This window comes from Cebidichthys violaceus, unplaced genomic scaffold (assembly GCF_023349555.1).
Source record: "Cebidichthys violaceus isolate CVI_PGR_0920_01 unplaced genomic scaffold, fCebVio1.0.p SCAF_2, whole genome shotgun sequence".
Lineage (NCBI taxonomy): Eukaryota > Metazoa > Chordata > Actinopteri > Perciformes > Stichaeidae > Cebidichthys > Cebidichthys violaceus.
Window position 1 is genome coordinate 15,784,744 of NW_027176372.1, and position 17,755 is coordinate 15,802,498.

At 40.7% G+C, this 17,755-nt stretch overlaps 1 protein-coding gene across 2 annotated transcripts; it reads left to right on the plus strand.

The window, feature by feature from the left end:
* The first annotated feature begins 438 nt into the window (after positions 1 to 438).
* On the plus strand, positions 439 to 16,829 carry fbxw11a (F-box and WD repeat domain containing 11a). Of its 2 annotated transcripts, XM_068714723.1 has the most exons (14): positions 439 to 571; positions 2,843 to 2,947; positions 5,006 to 5,074; positions 5,662 to 5,881; positions 6,361 to 6,547; positions 6,750 to 6,840; positions 7,904 to 8,041; positions 10,220 to 10,338; positions 12,244 to 12,493; positions 12,683 to 12,801; positions 13,090 to 13,200; positions 13,370 to 13,448; positions 15,951 to 16,115; positions 16,301 to 16,829. In XM_068714723.1, the coding sequence occupies exons 1-13, from the start codon at positions 533 to 535 to the stop codon at positions 16,110 to 16,112; spliced, it is 1,689 nt and encodes a 562-aa protein (XP_068570824.1). In that variant the 5' UTR covers positions 439 to 532; the 3' UTR covers positions 16,113 to 16,115; positions 16,301 to 16,829. The 2 variants fall into 2 exon arrangements, with proteins under 2 accessions (XP_068570824.1, XP_068570825.1); XM_068714724.1 differs by lacking the exon at positions 2,843 to 2,947.
* The last annotated feature ends 926 nt before the right edge of the window (positions 16,830 to 17,755 follow it).

Genomic DNA, 17,755 nt, shown 5'->3' on the forward strand with positions numbered 1-17,755 from the left:
ACAACCCAAACCTCTTCTCAAAATTGTATTTGTCCATGTTATCACACAGCCATAGAGAAACATAACCTTGAATCCTCGCATCACTTCTGTTGCTGTTTTATGGAGCCGGATATTTAAATTACCATTTCATGTAATGACACGCCATTAAAATAGCTAACATCCTGCAGCATCTTATAGCAAAGCTATGCGGATGATTGATTTTGCCTGAGTGTATTCCTCTTCAGGATGGCAACAGCATCTTCATCCATTTGCCCTTTTGTTTGGGGGAGTCACCGGGGAAGCCTTGGTAGCACGGTGAGCCAATCAATAAAAAGTAAAGCTATCAAATCACTCCCCTTTTGACAAAATCTGTCCAATCAGCGCGTTTTTTTCATTGCAATGGGCGTCACCATTTCCCCCCCACCCACCCTTTTGACACTGCCCCACCAAAGCTGTGTGGTTGAGCGAAGTGAATGACGTCTCTGCATTTGCGGGCCGCCGACGCAGGGCTGGGTTTCCATTTTCAGAGCGAGTTTCGGGGGGGATCGTCAACATGGAGCCGGAGATGGAGGACAAAACGTTGGAATTGATGGTAAGATTATTTTCCTCATGGCATCTGGAACATCCAAAGTGTTCATTATCACTCTTATATTGGGGGGGAAGAAGCGCCGAGGCCCGATTCGACGGCTGGAATGGGTCTGAAGCGGCTCCTCGGGAGAGGTGGAGGAGAAAGGAGGGGGGACCAGAAAACAGAGGGAGGGCCTGAAATTATCGATACATTTTACTTAAGAATGCGCCGCATATTGGCCGGATTAATAACCAGGACCTTCACTTCTACGTGTGATACGTGTGTTGTTTGGGATAACACTGGTAAACAGCGGGGGAATTAAAAGGTTGTGTTCGGTCGTCGGCCGAAGACAGCCGTGGATTGTTGGGGTAGCGATCACTGCGGTGACGCTGCGCCACTTTAACTGGGCCCTGTTTGAGACTTAGCCATCCAGCTAACGCAGGCTACGAGGCGATGAACCACGTAAATTTACGGGTATGTTGTAGTATGTAGTTTATGTTAAGGCTACCTACATGTTAATAGTTGTGTGGAACAGTCGACTATGTTTAATGATACAACGGAGTGTTGCTAAAATCGTAATAACGCGCTGGTTCTCTGTTTATATTTTCAAAGTGCGTAGAAGGAAGTGTGTTGCTTTTTCATTCACATAGCGTTACCACGATTAGCGAGGTAGCAATTAGCTTAATAGCTAGCATGCTAAGAATGCTAGGTGTACTAGACATGCATTACCATACAAAAACAGTCACTCGGGCAGGTTGGCGAAAAGCTCTTTTGGGTAACCAGAAACACGGACTGTCTTCATAATGTCGCTTTCCTCAATATACTCGTCAGATGTGGCCAACGAGTAGCATCGTTTTCTTGAGAAATAAATAGCTGCCTTGATAAGATAGCCCGCTAGGCTAACGTTAGCTTAGTAATAGCCAACACTAACATTACAGGGGTCAAAGTGGTCTCAGGGAAGACTCCAATTAAGATAAGGAACAAACGTGTATTGTCAATTAATTTACACACGGGTAGTCCCACATTCGTTTGGGACTCTTACTTCATATCTGAAATACTGCACAGTTTATTTAACAAGTAAATCAATTGCCATATTTGCTATTGACATAGCAAGTCAGGCCTAGAAAGTAACGTTAATATCTTGGATTGTTTTGTAGACTATATGGACGTAAACCAGATGTCTTGAGGAAACAGTTTGTGCCTATTTTTGTTAAAGGGTGCTATCCACACTTACTACAGACGTTTATAGACCCTGAATAACCATCGTTGAGATAAATGAAATGCCTGTAAAGAGTCAAACTAGTAATGGAGACAGAAGACCGACAGACAGACAGAAAAATGACATAATGTAATAGATACGTTGCTTTTCTAATCTTCCATTGGTTGTTTATCTTTTCTTTTCTTTCTAAAAGTTAAAATGAATGATTAGAAACAGTGAAAACAGAAACGTGCCCAAGTGCTTCCTCTGTCAAGGAATAAGAAAATAGATTATTAGTGTTGATATAACATGAAAAGTAATGTATCTGACAAGACCAACAGAAATAATAAGTTTATAAATCTCTCTTTCTTCTCCCGGAAGAATGATTACTCTTATTAAATAGAGGAAATATACATGTGTGCGGGGTTTGGGGGGGTCGTAATCTTTATCCACAAAACATTTTGTCTGTGTTGTGTCTGTGTATTTATTTTGTCCCAGTGTTATTCACTAACCACTCATGAGAGTGGGGATGGCAGAACAGTGGGTGGTGTTTCTGTCAAAACAAGAGTGACAATATTGACGATTACTCCCATTGCCCCTCCCTCTCCTTTACCTCCCCACCCAGTTCATGTCTAATAATGCTCCTGTGTGTATGTTTATCAGTCTGTATCTTGTGTGTGAAGGAGTGTGTGTTCCTGCGCTCACTGTGCCAATGTGTGTGTAGCTCTAATACTGGTTTTTCCCCTTACTATCCCCCACCTCCTCCCCTCTTCTCTCCTCACCTTTTTGATGGTTACACACCTATCTCCTCTCAATTTCAACCCAAACCGTATTTATTAATTTTTCCATTATTTTGATATTCCCAACACTTTTCCCGCACTCCACCCGTCATGTTCCTCACCACTTCCATCCATATACACATTCATTGATCCATCCATTCACTCATCTCCTTTGGTTTCCTCCTCCCAACTTCCCTCATCAACCTCCCTCCCTCTTTTCCTTTACTTCCCATCTCTGGTCTCTTGCTCTCCCCTTTCTCTTCCTCCCTCACCCTGTCCACTACGTTCTCCTCCTCCCTTCCTCTCTCTTTCACACAGTGCTCTGTGCCTCGCTCTCTCTGGCTGGGCTGCTCCTCGGTGGCTGAGAGTTTGTGTGCACTCAGGTGCCTGCAGAGCATCCCCTCCACCCGGGCTCACAACCAGGTTCTGCCTCTCTCCTCTTAATTCTGCTGCTCCTCCTCCTCTCCCTTCCCTTCCTCCCTTGCCATCTACTCACCCTTCACTTTTCTTTGCCCACTCCACATGACTCCTCATGCCACCTTGGTGCAGACAGCGCCCATTCACCCCCTCACCCTCCTACCTCCTCACCTTCCGTTGTCCTTTCCTCTCTGTTTGAAGCACACTGCTCTCAGGTTCTTCTCTGGTGTGTCCTGAAACTCTCTCTGCTTGACACAGCATTTGTTAGCTTTATAAACTGTAATTTAATCCCTTGTAATCATGTCAAATCACAGTTCTTGCATCTAAATTAGGATCCAGGATGCTTAAAAAGTCAAAAAGTGATTGTGCCATGGAATGAAAAAAACTTTTACAGTCAGTTTGACAAGTAGACTATTTCCAAAGTAATCTGATGTGAGTGGAGGATGGACGCAGTGGGTACCAGAGAATAACCCCACAATGAGGAGTAGCATTTTCTCGCCTTCTACCTGGAGATGTGAGGGCCGAGGTGGGGGGTCTTCCTTCAAGCTCTGAGAGGCTACATGCTTGCTTGCCTGCCTGCCTGGCCAAACCTGGTCTGTCTGTTTTTTATTTCTCTTTCCTTCTGTTCTTCTGCTCTGCATGATCATCAACACCAGCAAGCCCATTCTGGCTTCTTGTCCTGTCTGCTTTGGTTCCTGGTACTTGACCGTTTTTGTGTGGTTGTGTTGGGGACAACCACCTCCACAAGTCACAGCATCACAAAGTTAAAGGGATAACTACACAGATCAAAACGTGGAACAGTTTTGGGTTTTACTTTAGAAAGAATAGCCAGATAAATAATAATCCTGTTTTTAAGATAGGTCCCAGGTTCGGCCCGCCAATGGCAACCTTTGGGCCTCCGGAGAAGCACTAACAGACAGGCTAGTAAAATTAATACACATGCCCCATTTCTACCTTTTTTAGCTCTTTTCAAAGACTTTGACCGTGGCTCAGTCATCACCAGAGCCTTGATCCTCTCCCAGGTAAAAGGACATCTGCGGCCCATTTCCCCAAATAAGTTGAACATATCTGCAAAAAGGAAATATCTATTTTTCAGAACTTAAGAGTGCAACTGCAAATAATAGCAATTATGTATCTGTCCCTTTTTGATGTGTTTCATATATAGACGTGCTCTTGTTGTGCTCTGACTGCTAATTTCTGGAGAGTTTGCAGTGTATCCTTTTTGTCTTTGTACTTCAGCAATATGTTGGTTTGAGGAAACGGTGTGCAATCATGTTGGTTCAAGGTGGTGTCCTAACATCCGGCGTATCTTCAGTCACAACACAAACCATTAAACATGAAGCCCCCTAAGATCATAGCCGGTCTCCTTGTTGGTTGATTTTGCTGCCTGACTGTCCATGACTCCCAGAGAAGTGTATATGCTATAAAGAACCTGCTGTTTGTCATTTATTCATAACTTATTATTATTGTTTATTAAGTGTTAAGAGCCAGGTTACATGGTCAGCATCTCACTCCGTTACTGTCAATAAGTGAATTTTGCCATAACCATGTTGTTATTATGTTGTTATTAAGTCTCTAGCTACTTAGTAATGCACTTGTAAGGGATCTACGTGATGCTAGAAATGGGTGAGATCCGTTTACCTCCCAGTTTTCTGTTTTTTCTATCTTGTATATAAGCTATGAGACCAATATCTGATTTTAGTTTCATTACAGTCATGCCTGAGCTGCTGCCAGTGACATACCCAAGATGCTGCAGTTTAATTTCCTGTCCAGACTACTTAGCCCACATCACAGACAAGCAAGCGAATAGATTCCTTTTTGTTGCAGTTCTTGGTTTCTTTCACTTCATGTGTGTGTGTGTGTGTGTGTGTGTGTGTGTGTGTGTGTGTGTGTGTGTGCACGGTTGTTTGTGCGTGCACACCCTTCCTTGGCTGTGTTTGTGGCACTCTTGTGTCCAGCGCTGTCCACACCGCTTCCCTGGCTCTTACAGTGCCTGTTACACCGATGCAAAGAGAATAAAACTAACCCGCACTTTGTCTTTTTGTTTTGTCCTTTTTTCTACAGAACACGTCAGGGATGGAGTCACAGAACCTCGTGGACGATCTGTCGCCAAAGAAGACTACAGTACTCAAGGTGCGTGCATCTGTTTTTGTATGTACCCATGACCACAGCTTGGGGGGAAAAGTGAAGCTCTGCCGCTCAACTTATTTAAATTCACACCATTTCAAATGTTCAGGAATGGCATATATTGTTGACTTTTAAATCTTCTATCAAGAGCGAACGCTCATATAAACACTGATGATATTGAAGTTAAAGCTTCAAAATTGTTAAAATTGTGCTTTCTTTAAACAATGTTAAATGTGATTACACTAACAACTCATAGTGTATTCTGTGACATCAGATTGTTTTATGGATATTCTGTTCAAGTAAAACACCGTACACTGATGTTGACAAATACTGATGACATTAACATTTATTTGAACCATTCTTCCTTATTCTCACTCATACACCCACAGACTTCTAGTTTTTTAATGAGCTTTAACCTTCGGCAATAAAAAATGATTTTCAACTGAATCCCTTCTGAAACAATATAACTACTCTCGATCTTCTTCACAGACTGTTCTAACAGCGGAGTAAAAACCCTTAACTGTGGCGATATTGTTTATTCTACTGTATTAGATCGATTCCAACTCAAACCGATATTTTTCTATAATTTACAGCATAGTAATGGTCCTGTTGTGGGGTCCCGCAAGCGCCCGTCAGAGGGGAACTACGAGAAGGAGAAGGAACACTGCATCGCCCTGTTTGACCAGTGGTCGGAGGCCGACCAGGTGGAGTTTGTCGAGCGCCTGATCTCCCGTATGTGCCACTACCAGCACGGCCACATCAACTCCTACCTCAAACCCATGCTGCAGAGGGACTTCATCACTGCGCTGCCAGGTACATATATAGTATAGATAGAAAAACAATGTTTTTCAAGCAACTACTCCAGTGTGAGCTCTGTCTTCCCTGAATGCAGTGTAGAGTTAGGCACACAGAAGACTCATCATTTACATTTTTGTTACGGCTTTCCTTGAAAAATGCCCTGAATTTATAAAAAAAATAAATGTTCTGGTTTTTATTTACACTCTGCTGCATGAAGACAATACTTGTAGTTTAGAGTAAATTAGGCCTTCTAATGAATACAACATTAAAAAGGATAAAACTACAGAAAGTTTGCACTACAGATGACATTTCTAAAATTTCCACCCACGTTTTTGTACTGTTGATTTTCTTTATTTGATTTTTTTTAGGGCAGATATTTGAATTAAATACCACTAAACACGAGTTACGCTTGAAGATTCTGATAAACGGACCAGATGAAATACTTGTAGGTTTTCAGCAAGTACTCGCTCAGCCTCTTTTCTTCCTCCCTTAAGCCCAAGGCTTGGATCACATAGCGGAGAACATCCTGTCTTTCCTGGATGCACGCTCGCTGTGCTCGGCAGAGCTGGTGTGTAAGGAGTGGCAGAGGGTCATCTCTGAGGGTATGTTGTGGAAGAAGCTCATCGAACGCATGGTCCGCACCGACCCGCTTTGGAAAGGCCTGTCCGAGAGACACCAGTGGTGAGAATGGACATAGACCCATTTACACACACACACACACACACACACACACACACACGCACATGCAGGCTTAGCAATCCTGAGGTATTTCATTTAGGATAAAGGAAAGGAAGAGAAGTTTGTTCCTGAGTGTCTGTTGTAGATGAAAGAAAATCCCAGTGTATACAAAGCAGTTGTCATTCTTGTGTTTTTCTCTCCATAGGGAGAAATATTTGTTCAAGAACCGCACGTCAGAAGTCCCACCCAACTCCTACTATCACTCCCTTTATCCCAAGATCATCCAAGACATAGAGGTAAGAGACGGAGCTTTCATTTGCACCAGATATGATTTTCCTCCGTTTGTGGAAGATGTCACTTTGCTGTTTGCAGGGATAGAATGTCTTATCTAGGCCTGTGCTGTTCGTATATATATTGACTTTTGAAGGGATGATCGACGATTGTATTTTCCCTATGCTGATATTAAGACGGTTTAACTTACTTACTATCAGAACTAAGTTTGTATAAAATGATATCTTGAACCTGCGCCCTACTGTGCACTTTTAGAAGTTTCTGGTGGAACAACACGTCCGCCCGCTGAGCACCGTAAAGCCCTCCTCACCAAAACTCTGCAGTCCATAAGAGTCATGTTATGGATAGGGCTCTATCAAATGTCTTTTCCTTTTTCTTCTTCTCCTTTTTACATTCAAATCTTTAAAGGGTTTTGAATTCATTTTTTTAAGTCCGTCATATTTTATGATGATATTGAAAATATGATTTAGTGTTATTGTGGTTAACACTAAATGTCAACCACAATAACACTATTGTGTAAATGTAATTTATTGTGCTGTTAGATTGCTGCTAGATGGGCCCCTTAATACAGGCGCGGGCCCCACTGCTGAAAATGTTGTTTTTATAAAAGCTTAATGCTTAAAGTATGGAATGAGTTAAAATACTTTATTAAAAACGTGTATTTTGGTGCTAGTGTTCACTTTTGGAGAAGATGTTGTCTGAAGATTAGATGACATGAAAAGAGAAAAGATTGCACAACCCTAATAGGATCTCACAACCTGTAAATCATGAATCGATTAATTTGAAACGAACATGAAATTGTTTAGTGTAAACTTAATCACTTACTCACGTTTTTTTTAATTGACCTTGTAAAATGTCTGAAAAGTCGAAGCAAATGTTGATTACAGATAATTAATAGCGTGGAGGTCATTTTCTTGGTGTTAGTGTTATTCTAATCACAATAATCTCATGATCACTTTACATATTTGCCTCCATCTTCTCTCCCTGCTCAGCTACACTGCTTCTTCCTCTCTCTAATGGTGGCCTTCTGTGTTTGTCTTTCTAATTGTTTCTCTCTCTTTTCTCCAGACTATTGAGGCAAATTGGCGATGTGGCAGACACAACTTGCAGAGGATTCAGTGTCGCTCAGAAAATAGTAAAGGGGTTTACTGTCTCCAGTACGACGATGACAAGATCATCAGTGGCCTTAGGGACAATTCCATCAAGGTGTGTATTGAACATCAAGGGATTATGACTTCGTTACCTTTGCCGCTGTGCCTGGCCACACATTGGCTCTTGTTTTTAACCTTTCTTTTCCATAACTACTATATAATTTCCGTCGGTCTACTGTGAAATCACCCGTCATCATTGCCTAAGTGGACACTTTATAAACATGCAATGCACAGAGCTCATGGAAACAAAAACGTATTGTCTAGAATTTCAGCTGAGGATATGGATTAGCCAGCTAGAGGCCCCCAGAGACACATTTAGTTCTGTGTCACGTTCTAATGCTCTATTCCATCATGTACACTGATCTTAAGTAATGCATATTTTAATAAGTTTGCCTACCTGATTGTTATTATGTTGAAAATTATTGTGAAGGAGAATTAGGCCAAATCATCTATTATTCAAAACCACCCTATTCCTGACTGATGAAGAATCATTAGACCGTATTTATTATTTGTGTATCGAGACCTTCACTGTAAGGTTTATCTAAAAATGCCACAATGAAGGTTAATATATTGTTTTCCTAGAAACATAAATGCGCTCTTACTCAACGAAAATGAAAAAACAATGAATGAATTGTATAACAAACAGCAAATTAAAAACTAATGAAGCGGTTCCTGATCTGTGCAATTCTTAGGGCCTTTCTGGCTTATTTCTTATTTATTTTTTCACAAAACTCACCAGCGACATTCAGTGTACGCCTGGCCGATCTCCCACAAACAGGCTTTTTGGTCTTTATTATGATGGTGTCTGGCTGAAATGTAAAGGTCAGGATAGACAAACACAGCCATACCAAGCTTCTTCTCCATTGTCTACAGTGACGTTCACCTGCGCTTTTCATAAAAGTTCAGAGATTTTTAAACAAGACGCGCTCAGAGCAGCCGTGCTAAAAGGCATTCCCTGGTACAGCACTTCTTCTCTTGGCGGCCGCACACATTCTCTCCTCATTGAGAACAATTTAAAGCGAGAAGAAAGAAACGCTACATGGAGACAGGCCCTTACTGTGTTTTGTCATCAATTCGTTTTTCTAATATTTGTCAAACACTGAAGACGACTCTCTTCTCTGCAAGGATACAACCTCAGCCGAGCAAGTGTGTGTGCACACACGTTCATATAGAGCATGTGGGGCGGGACGGATACAGACAGATCTCTACGATTATGCTCGCGTTGTTTAGAAGCGGCTGATTAAAACATGTCATTGCTTCATTGGCCATTACACTGCATCTTTCCACATTTCTCCCACACGGGATACCAATGATAACAGCAACCTCCTTACAAAATACAACGTTAGGGTTTTTTCATTGCACACACAGAACGGACAGCTAGCGGACCAGGAGGTGAATTTGACAAAAAGTGTATTTGTTAAAAATGCCTTTAGCCCATGTCTTATTATAATAGAAAGAAAATGACATGTAATAATAGATTATGATGGAATTTGTACAACTCTGTTCTTCAACACAAAGTCTAACGCAACCACTGCACTTATACATCCACATCCACATATACATGGGACTTTAACATGGTTCAGACTGTTTTCCCCACTACTGATGAGGCTGTGAAAACTGTACTCTCCCAAACTGACCTGTAGAAGTAGTGAACATTGGTCCTATAGAGAGGTACAAAAGTGTTGGCTGTGAGTTAGACATGCATGTTGTGTATGAGGTTGTTTTCCTCCTACCTGGGTTTGTATATTTCTGAATTTAATCTTTTCCTCTGGCTCAGTATGGCTTATCATCTTATTGTCTATGGCGCTGAGCTAAACCAGCAGACACTGAGACAGAACACAAGCGAATTACAGGATAAAAGGGCTCAGCTCCAAACCAGTTGTGTGTTCCACTTATCTGTCTGGCCCGGCAGAAGAGGAGGAGAAGATGATGATGAAGAGGAGGGGAGGATGGAGGGAGGGAGGTGAAGAGCGGATTTGCCTTGTTATTGTCCTGGAGGAGGCTGACGCACACCCAGGCGCGAGCTGAATGGCTCCGAGTGAACACGCTCAGCGGTGGGGAAATGGGGCATGAACACTGCTGTGAGAACGGGCCATTCTTAGCATGACCCAAATCGGCAACCTTTTCACAAACACTAATTTTTCCTCTTTTTTTTTTTTTTTTTTTCTGTCTCCCTCTGCTTCACTCGTCTTTCTCCCCCTTCTCTTCCTACTCCTGTCCTTTCTCGTGATAGATCTGGGATAAGCAGTCTCTGGAGTGTCTGAAGATACTGACCGGTCACACGGGATCAGTGTTGTGTCTTCAGTATGATGAGAGGGTCATCGTCACTGGGTCCTCTGACTCAACTGTCAGGTACAGCACACCTATAGTTCCAGAGGGAATGCACTGTATTTTGGCATAGGACCAGGGAATAGTGTTGGCAAGATTTTAAAATATTAAAATCTGTTACTCAGTGTTAATTAGGCTGAAGGTTTGGACCACTTTAGGGGATTTACTGCACAACTATGCCTGGATCAAACGTCAGTTGTTTATCTATAGTTTCTAACGTATTTTCAGTTGGAACACACTGTTCATCCGTTGTTAACTTAGGCAATATAAGGACACAAAAAGTAGACGGCCATTTATATAAACTAGATTTATAAAACGAAAAAAATGTATTATAAAAATGAATACAGCTTTCTTATTGGAAGTATTATCCACTAGTAGTTTTAGTGAAGATAAATGAATAAATATCAGTGGTAGTGGTGTAATGGACCGCGGTTGATCCGTACGGATCGCCCCTCACGGCACGCATGTGAATCGCGGATTAATTAGTTAACCGTTAATCATCACAGTGTGTAATAAAGTTCACTGACGATCATTATCCACCAATATTCAGTAAAATATGCGATCAGGACATCAGCATTTATGCTTTTCTAGTCGCCGATCTCTGATAATGTGACAATGTAAAGAACCAATCCGTGTTTAAACTGACACGAGGAGAACGACGGTTCTGTTCAGTTACATTATGATGTGTTCAGGCTCTGTTCAGTGAAAAGGAGTATTGGGCGAAGGTAGTTTTATAACGTGTTCACATGTGATCTCGTAAAATGTGGTGTTGGTGAGAAACTTGAATAAATCCAGTTGTTTGAAGGAGATATTTTCACAACAACATAAATAGCTATTAGAGAGGGAACTATGACCTGTTTACAATAGCTATAAACAGCTTATAATACATCATCAAAACGACAAGATGTATTTAAATTCATAAAAATACAATCCTTTAATTCCTTATCATTTCATTGTGTTTTTAATGAAGAAAATAACATTAATTATTTTAACAAAGTAGAAGGTCGTTGTAGTTGCAATGCTTAAATGAGGATGCTATTGCTGTAGACGCATTGTCTATCATTTCAAATACTGTATGCTTATAGTCCATCGTTAAACACACTCATGACCAAAATACCGACTGCTACCCCCAGCTTTTCGATTATTTCCCACGCAACCTACAGCTGCTGCTCACAGTCAGGCATGAAACATATAAATGTTGTTTATTAGTTTATAATGAGTTAGATTTCCTAGCATTCCTGGAGATAGTGGGATATGTTTTATTGCAGATATTTAAAGACCGTGTGTGTGTGTGTGTGTGTGTGTGTGTGTGTGTGTGTGTGTGTGTGTGTGTGTGTGTGTGTGTGTGTGTGTGTGTCTCGATGCTTGCTTGGCTACTGCACACAGAAGCTCAACAGTAATTATCTTATTGCTTCCTCCGTACTCGTTGGGTGGTATCTAAGGAAAATGTGACTTTGCTTCCTTAGTAACAGCTTGACAGGCACTTTGTAGGTTTTGTTGTCCACTTTTCCAGTGTGTTCTACACACATGCCGTTCAGACAGTGTGTGTGAACTCTTGTTCCTCTCCATTGTAAAACTAATAAACATAATTCTTTTTCCTGTCTCCATTGTTTTTCTTTTTCCTTTCCCGTTACATTTCTTTTCCACTCTCCATCTACAACCTTCTTTTCTTTCATATTGACAACTCTTCCCTCTGTCCTCATCTAATTGTTCTTTCCTACTCACCCCTTCCTCCTATCATTTTCCACTTTTCTCTCCCCTTTGTTTCACACCCCTCCCCTCTCATTCCATGTCCCCATTTTTCCTTCCTGCCTTTTCTTTTACTCTCTCTGTCACCTCTGCCCCCGTCATACCGCCACCATGTCAATTCTCCCTACTTCTGTTTCCTCTTCCTCCATCCTTCTCCTTTTCCCCCCTCATCCTCTGTAGGGTGTGGGAAGTGACAACAGGTGAGGTACTGAACACACTGATCCACCACAACGAGGCAGTTCTTCACCTACGCTTCGCCAACGGACTGATGGTCACCTGCTCCAAGGACCGCTCAATTGCTGTCTGGGACATGGCCTCTCCGACTGACATCAGCCTACGTCGTGTCCTTGTGGGACACCGGGCTGCTGTCAATGTGGTCGATTTCGATGACAAATACATCGTGTCCGCCTCAGGGGACCGTACCATAAAGGTAACGAGCTGACGAGGTGGTTTCTAGAGTTTTCTATGATAAACCTTATAATCTACAGTTTAATCTGTTCAACTAAGTCAAACTTGTTATATAGTTTCAAACCCGCCAAGTGGTTGTTTGGTAAGCTGTACTGGTAAGCTGTACCAGGCCATTGTTTCACAAAGCCTTCCATGTTGCCCCTTTTGGTAGGTATGGAGCACCAGCACCTGTGAGTTTGTGCGCACACTAAATGGTCATAAGAGGGGCATTGCCTGTCTACAGTACAGAGATCGTCTGGTGGTCAGCGGCTCATCTGACAACACAATCCGGTACGTGTGTGAGATTAAAGATGTATATGGTTTATGTATTATGTAGTATCTATATTTCAAATGAACCTTGTTAATATCACTTTAATCAAAACTGTTTATGTGACAATAATCTAAATCTATTAAGATGATTGACTGTTTATTTTTCATGCAAGTAAGACCAGTTGGTGATAATGAAATTTAAATTTAGCAAAAATAATATCTGTATTCAAATGTCATTGTTTCAAATAATGTTACAGTGTAGGAAGAGTATGTGGCTGTATGTGTGTACTAAGGCTTCTCTTTCTCTAGGTTATGGGACATAGAGTGTGGGGCATGTTTGCGAGTGCTGGAAGGTCACGAGGAGCTGGTGCGTTGCATTCGCTTTGACAATAAAAGGATTGTCAGTGGTGCCTACGATGGGTCAGTCTCACACACACACACACACACACACACACACACACACACACACACACACACACACACACACACACACACACACACACACACACACACACACACACACACACAGCTTTGTACACAGACACATTTTGGTTTCTGATGTTGTGCTGACTCATACTTCTCTCTGCAGCAAGATCAAGGTGTGGGACCTGCAGGCAGCCCTTGACCCAAGAGCCCCAGCCAGCACATTATGTCTGCGCACTCTAGTGGTGAGTACCTTATGATTTAGCCTGTGGCAACAGGGCTGACTGACGGAGATCATGCACAATTGTCTTAAACTGCAGTTCCTTAAAAGCATCAACATTAATATTTAAAATTGTGTCTTTTGTCCTTGTACCTGCTAAATAAAGCCATAAAGTTGTCTTGAGTGCTACCGTAGAACTTCCATTGAAGAAGCCTACACGGCACTCGGATGAACGGCACCCGGCCTCCCTCTATGCCGCAACGCATGGTGCTCCCCTTACTCACTTGCTCTTAAGACATCATGGACAAGCTAAGCTTATGCTGAGGGCAAAACACCAGCATAGGTGACATTCAGCAAAAGTCCTAAGTCTTTGCCAGTCTGTTCTAAAGGGGGTGAGTGGGGGATCCTCATGCGTTGCAGTATGGAGGGAGACTAGGTGCTGCTAAAAAGCATGTGAAATAAACTATATAACTTAATATGTGACTTCTGAAGGTAAGTGGTAGCGTCAGATATAATTTGGGGGATTTACAGCAAAGGGGGGTCACTACATATTCAGTTTTTTAGTTCCAAATAAAAATCTATTTTAATTCCGGGTTGTAATACAACAAAATTTGAAAAACACCAAAGGGGATGAATACAAGACACTGTTTACCACAAAAAGTTGTGGTATAGTATGTCATAATATAGTATGCCATATGATGAAAAGGCCATAGCATATTGTGTCAAAGTCGTAGTACAATATGACATTAACGGTCAAAAAAGTAATACGTCAAATGCCATATAGAAGTAATAAAAACGTCATAGCATGTCATAAGTCAGTGTAGTATGTCATAAAATTGTCACTTTTTATGGCAAACTAATAATATCAAAGTAATGTTATAGTATGTCATGGAAAAGTCATAGAATACTATCTCATTTAAAAATTGTAGTATATTATGCCATAAAGAAACAAAGTATGTCATTGAAAATTCAAAGTATAGTATGAGATAAATAAAGGCATAGTATAGTGTGTCATTATAGTGTCATAGCACAGTTTGCCGTAAAAAGTTAGTGTAGTTTTTAATAGTGTTGTCATTAAAAAATTATTGACTTTTTTTATGAAATTATATACATATTAAAGTATGTCATAAAAGGTCAAAGTGTAGTATGTAATAAACACAGTATAGTATGTTGTGGAAAAGCTCATCAGGTAGTATTTTACAAAATAAATCATGTTATGCTATGACAAACAAGTCATAGTATAGCATGTCATTAACATTTGGTAAGCACAGCACAGAATGTCAGTGTAGTATTTCATTAACAAATTTAAAGAAATGTAATAAAGAAGACCATAAAAAAGTTATAGTATTGTATGCCATGAAAAAAATCGTATTATGGTATGTCAAAGCCATAGTTTAATATATCCTAAAGTCATAGAATGTCAAAAAAGCCATAGCATAGTATGCTGTTAAAAAAAGCACACTAGTATGTCAAAAAAGCCATAGCATAGTATGCCAGAAAAGTAATGTAGTAATAGTGTAGTATGGCATAAAAAGTCATAGCATATTATACCATAAAAGTCATAGCATATTATACCATAAAAGTCATATTATAGTATTCCATAAAAGTCATAGCATATTATGCCATAAACGTCATATTATAGTATTCCATAAAAGTCATATTATAGTATTCCATAAAAGTCATAGCATATTATGCCATAAACGTCATATTATAGTATTCCATAAAAGTCAAACTATAGTGAGACATAAACAGGTCATAGTACAGTATGTCCTTGAACACTGTCATAGTATGCTATACAAAAGTCATAGTATTATGTAATTTAAAAGTCATAGTATGCCATGAAGAAGTCGGTGTAGTCTAAAAAGTTATATAGTCTGTCATACAAGGCATAGGATTTTATGTCTTCAAGTCGTTGTATAGTACACCATTTAAAAAAAAAAAAAAAAAAACATAGTTTAGCATGCCATTAAAAAGTCGAACATGTCATAGTAATGTTTGTCATTAATGCATGTCATATACAAATCCTAGTAAAGTAATAATAATACTAACTTTATTTATATAGCACCTTTTTTAAAAACAGAGTTCACAGAGTGCTTTGACAGTCAAAGCAGCAATAACAACAGAAAGCTCAGTGAGACCGTTGGATACGTTAAAAATAAACTAAGTATGTCATAAAGTCATAGTACTCTGGATATTGTTTGAACAAAATCTTAACTGTATAGGATCAAAAATATCCAAAGTCCTACCGTGTCTCAAAACACTGTTTTCTTTTTCGCATTAGTTTTAACTATCAGTAAAACCCAACCTTAAAGGCTTTATGTATGGTGTCTCGGATGGGGTTGTTCTGCTCTGAACAGATATGTTCTAATATCAAATCTAACAATCTCAAATGTATTTATACACGGGTAGGCCAGCCTGCAACCATGTTTCACCGGTGGCATGATTTCCGGCATGTCAACATGTTTTTTGAGTCCATGGTCTGCCTGTATGAATAGTATGTTAACATAATGTCGTACTGTGTTTTCAGGAGCACTCTGGCCGCGTGTTTCGTCTCCAGTTTGATGAGTTCCAGATCATCAGCAGTTCTCACGACGACACCATTCTGATCTGGGACTTCCTGAACGTCTCGACCAATGGCCAGTCAGAGGGACGGTCTCCCTCCCGCACCTACACTTACATTTCTAGATAGCAGGTACAAAGACCACACACATTCACACTTAGCTGATTAGACCCTTCTTTAAAATGCGTCCTGCATCACACATGAGGTTGTGTATGTGTGCATAATTAGAGAATCATGTTCAGCCAGTATGTTGACGCTTGCTGAGCAGACCCTGGTGTGATTGCAGACTCTGTGCTACCCCCCCCCCCCCCCTCCAGGTGGCGCCATCCACCGCACCCTTTCTCGGAGGAGCCCAGGGCTGATTGGCTGATGGGTGCGTCCGTCATGGAAAAGAGCCCATCTCTTCTCTTTCCTCCTCGTCATCTCTCTGTCCACCTCCCACTCTGCCCCCGCCACATCCACCTCCCTGCCCGTTCTGACAGACCCTTGAGCTTGTGCCCATCGCCTGCCAGTACTGTGACATGCACACACACCGGTCAACACCGATAAGGATTCCCTTCTACAGAACCAACTCAACTCTCCAAAGAAGTTCACCTTGTACTGCTAATTTATGTTTTGTAAAGTACACTAATGACAGTATTAACTTAGACCTTATATAAGTCACAAGCTCCCTTTTTGTCCCCTTGATACAAACTTAAAGCAGCTTTTGCTCCATATATGTGTGTGTGTGTGTGTGTGTGTGTGTGTGTGTGTGTGTGTGTGTGTGTGTGTGTGTGTGTGTGTGTGTGTGTGTGTGTGTGTGTGTGTGTGTGTGTGTGTGTGTGTGTGTGTCTCTGTGTGTGTCTGTGTGTGTAATATATATATATATATATATATATATGTATGTATGTATGTATGTATGTATGTGTGTATGTATATATATGTGTGTATATATATATATATATATATATATATATATATATATATATATATATATATGTGTGTGTGTATATATATATATATATATATATATATATATATATATATATATATATATATATATATATATATATATATATATATATATATATATATATATATATATATATATATATATATATACATGTGTGTGTGTGTGTGTGTGTGTGTATATATATATATATATATACACACACACACACACACACACACACACACACACACACACACACACACATAAACACACATACAGTGGCACAGTTGGACAGAGGATGACTGGAGCTGTGATGCGGGAGACAGAGACTCTTTACTCGGCTCCAGGAAAGGAGGGATGGATGGGAGATGGAGGGAGTGAACGAGGGAGAAATGTGTTGGGATGACTTCCCTGCTCCCTCTCACTCCCTCCTGTATCTCTCTCCAGGCCCCTCCCCCCCTCCCTCTTTCCCCTCCCCCCAAGCCCTAACCCCCAGAGATGCACACTCGCTTGGAGTATGGGGGCACACACACTCAAGTTTGTGTGAGTGTGTGTGTTTGTGTATGTGGACTTGTGAAATGGCAGAACGAGCAGAAGCGTCAAACAGACAGACATGCATGTGAGGTTGCCTTGGATACAGCATCCTGGTAGACCTCTGCTTTTTTTTCTCTTTAACTCTTATTTTCTTACTGTTTTTATTACTGTTATTTTCTCATTTTATTTGCGTATTTTGGTTCTTAGTACAAAAATCATACTAAGCGTAGTCCTCTTTCTATTTCCCTCTCTCTCTTTCTCTCTTACTGCCTTTTTCCTCATTCTTTCTTCTAACTTCGACCCATGT

Excerpts from the sequence above, each read along its gene's own strand:
- fbxw11a (XM_068714723.1), top strand. The coding sequence starts at position 533 with ATGGAGCCGGAGATGGAGGACAAAACGTTGGAATTGATG. Across the intron at positions 572-2,842 it reads ACAAAACGTTGGAATTGATG|TGCTCTGTGCCTCGCTCTCT; the intron begins GTAAGATTATTT and ends TCTTTCACACAG. Across the intron at positions 5,882-6,360 it reads CTTCATCACTGCGCTGCCAG|CCCAAGGCTTGGATCACATA; the intron begins GTACATATATAG and ends TCCTCCCTTAAG.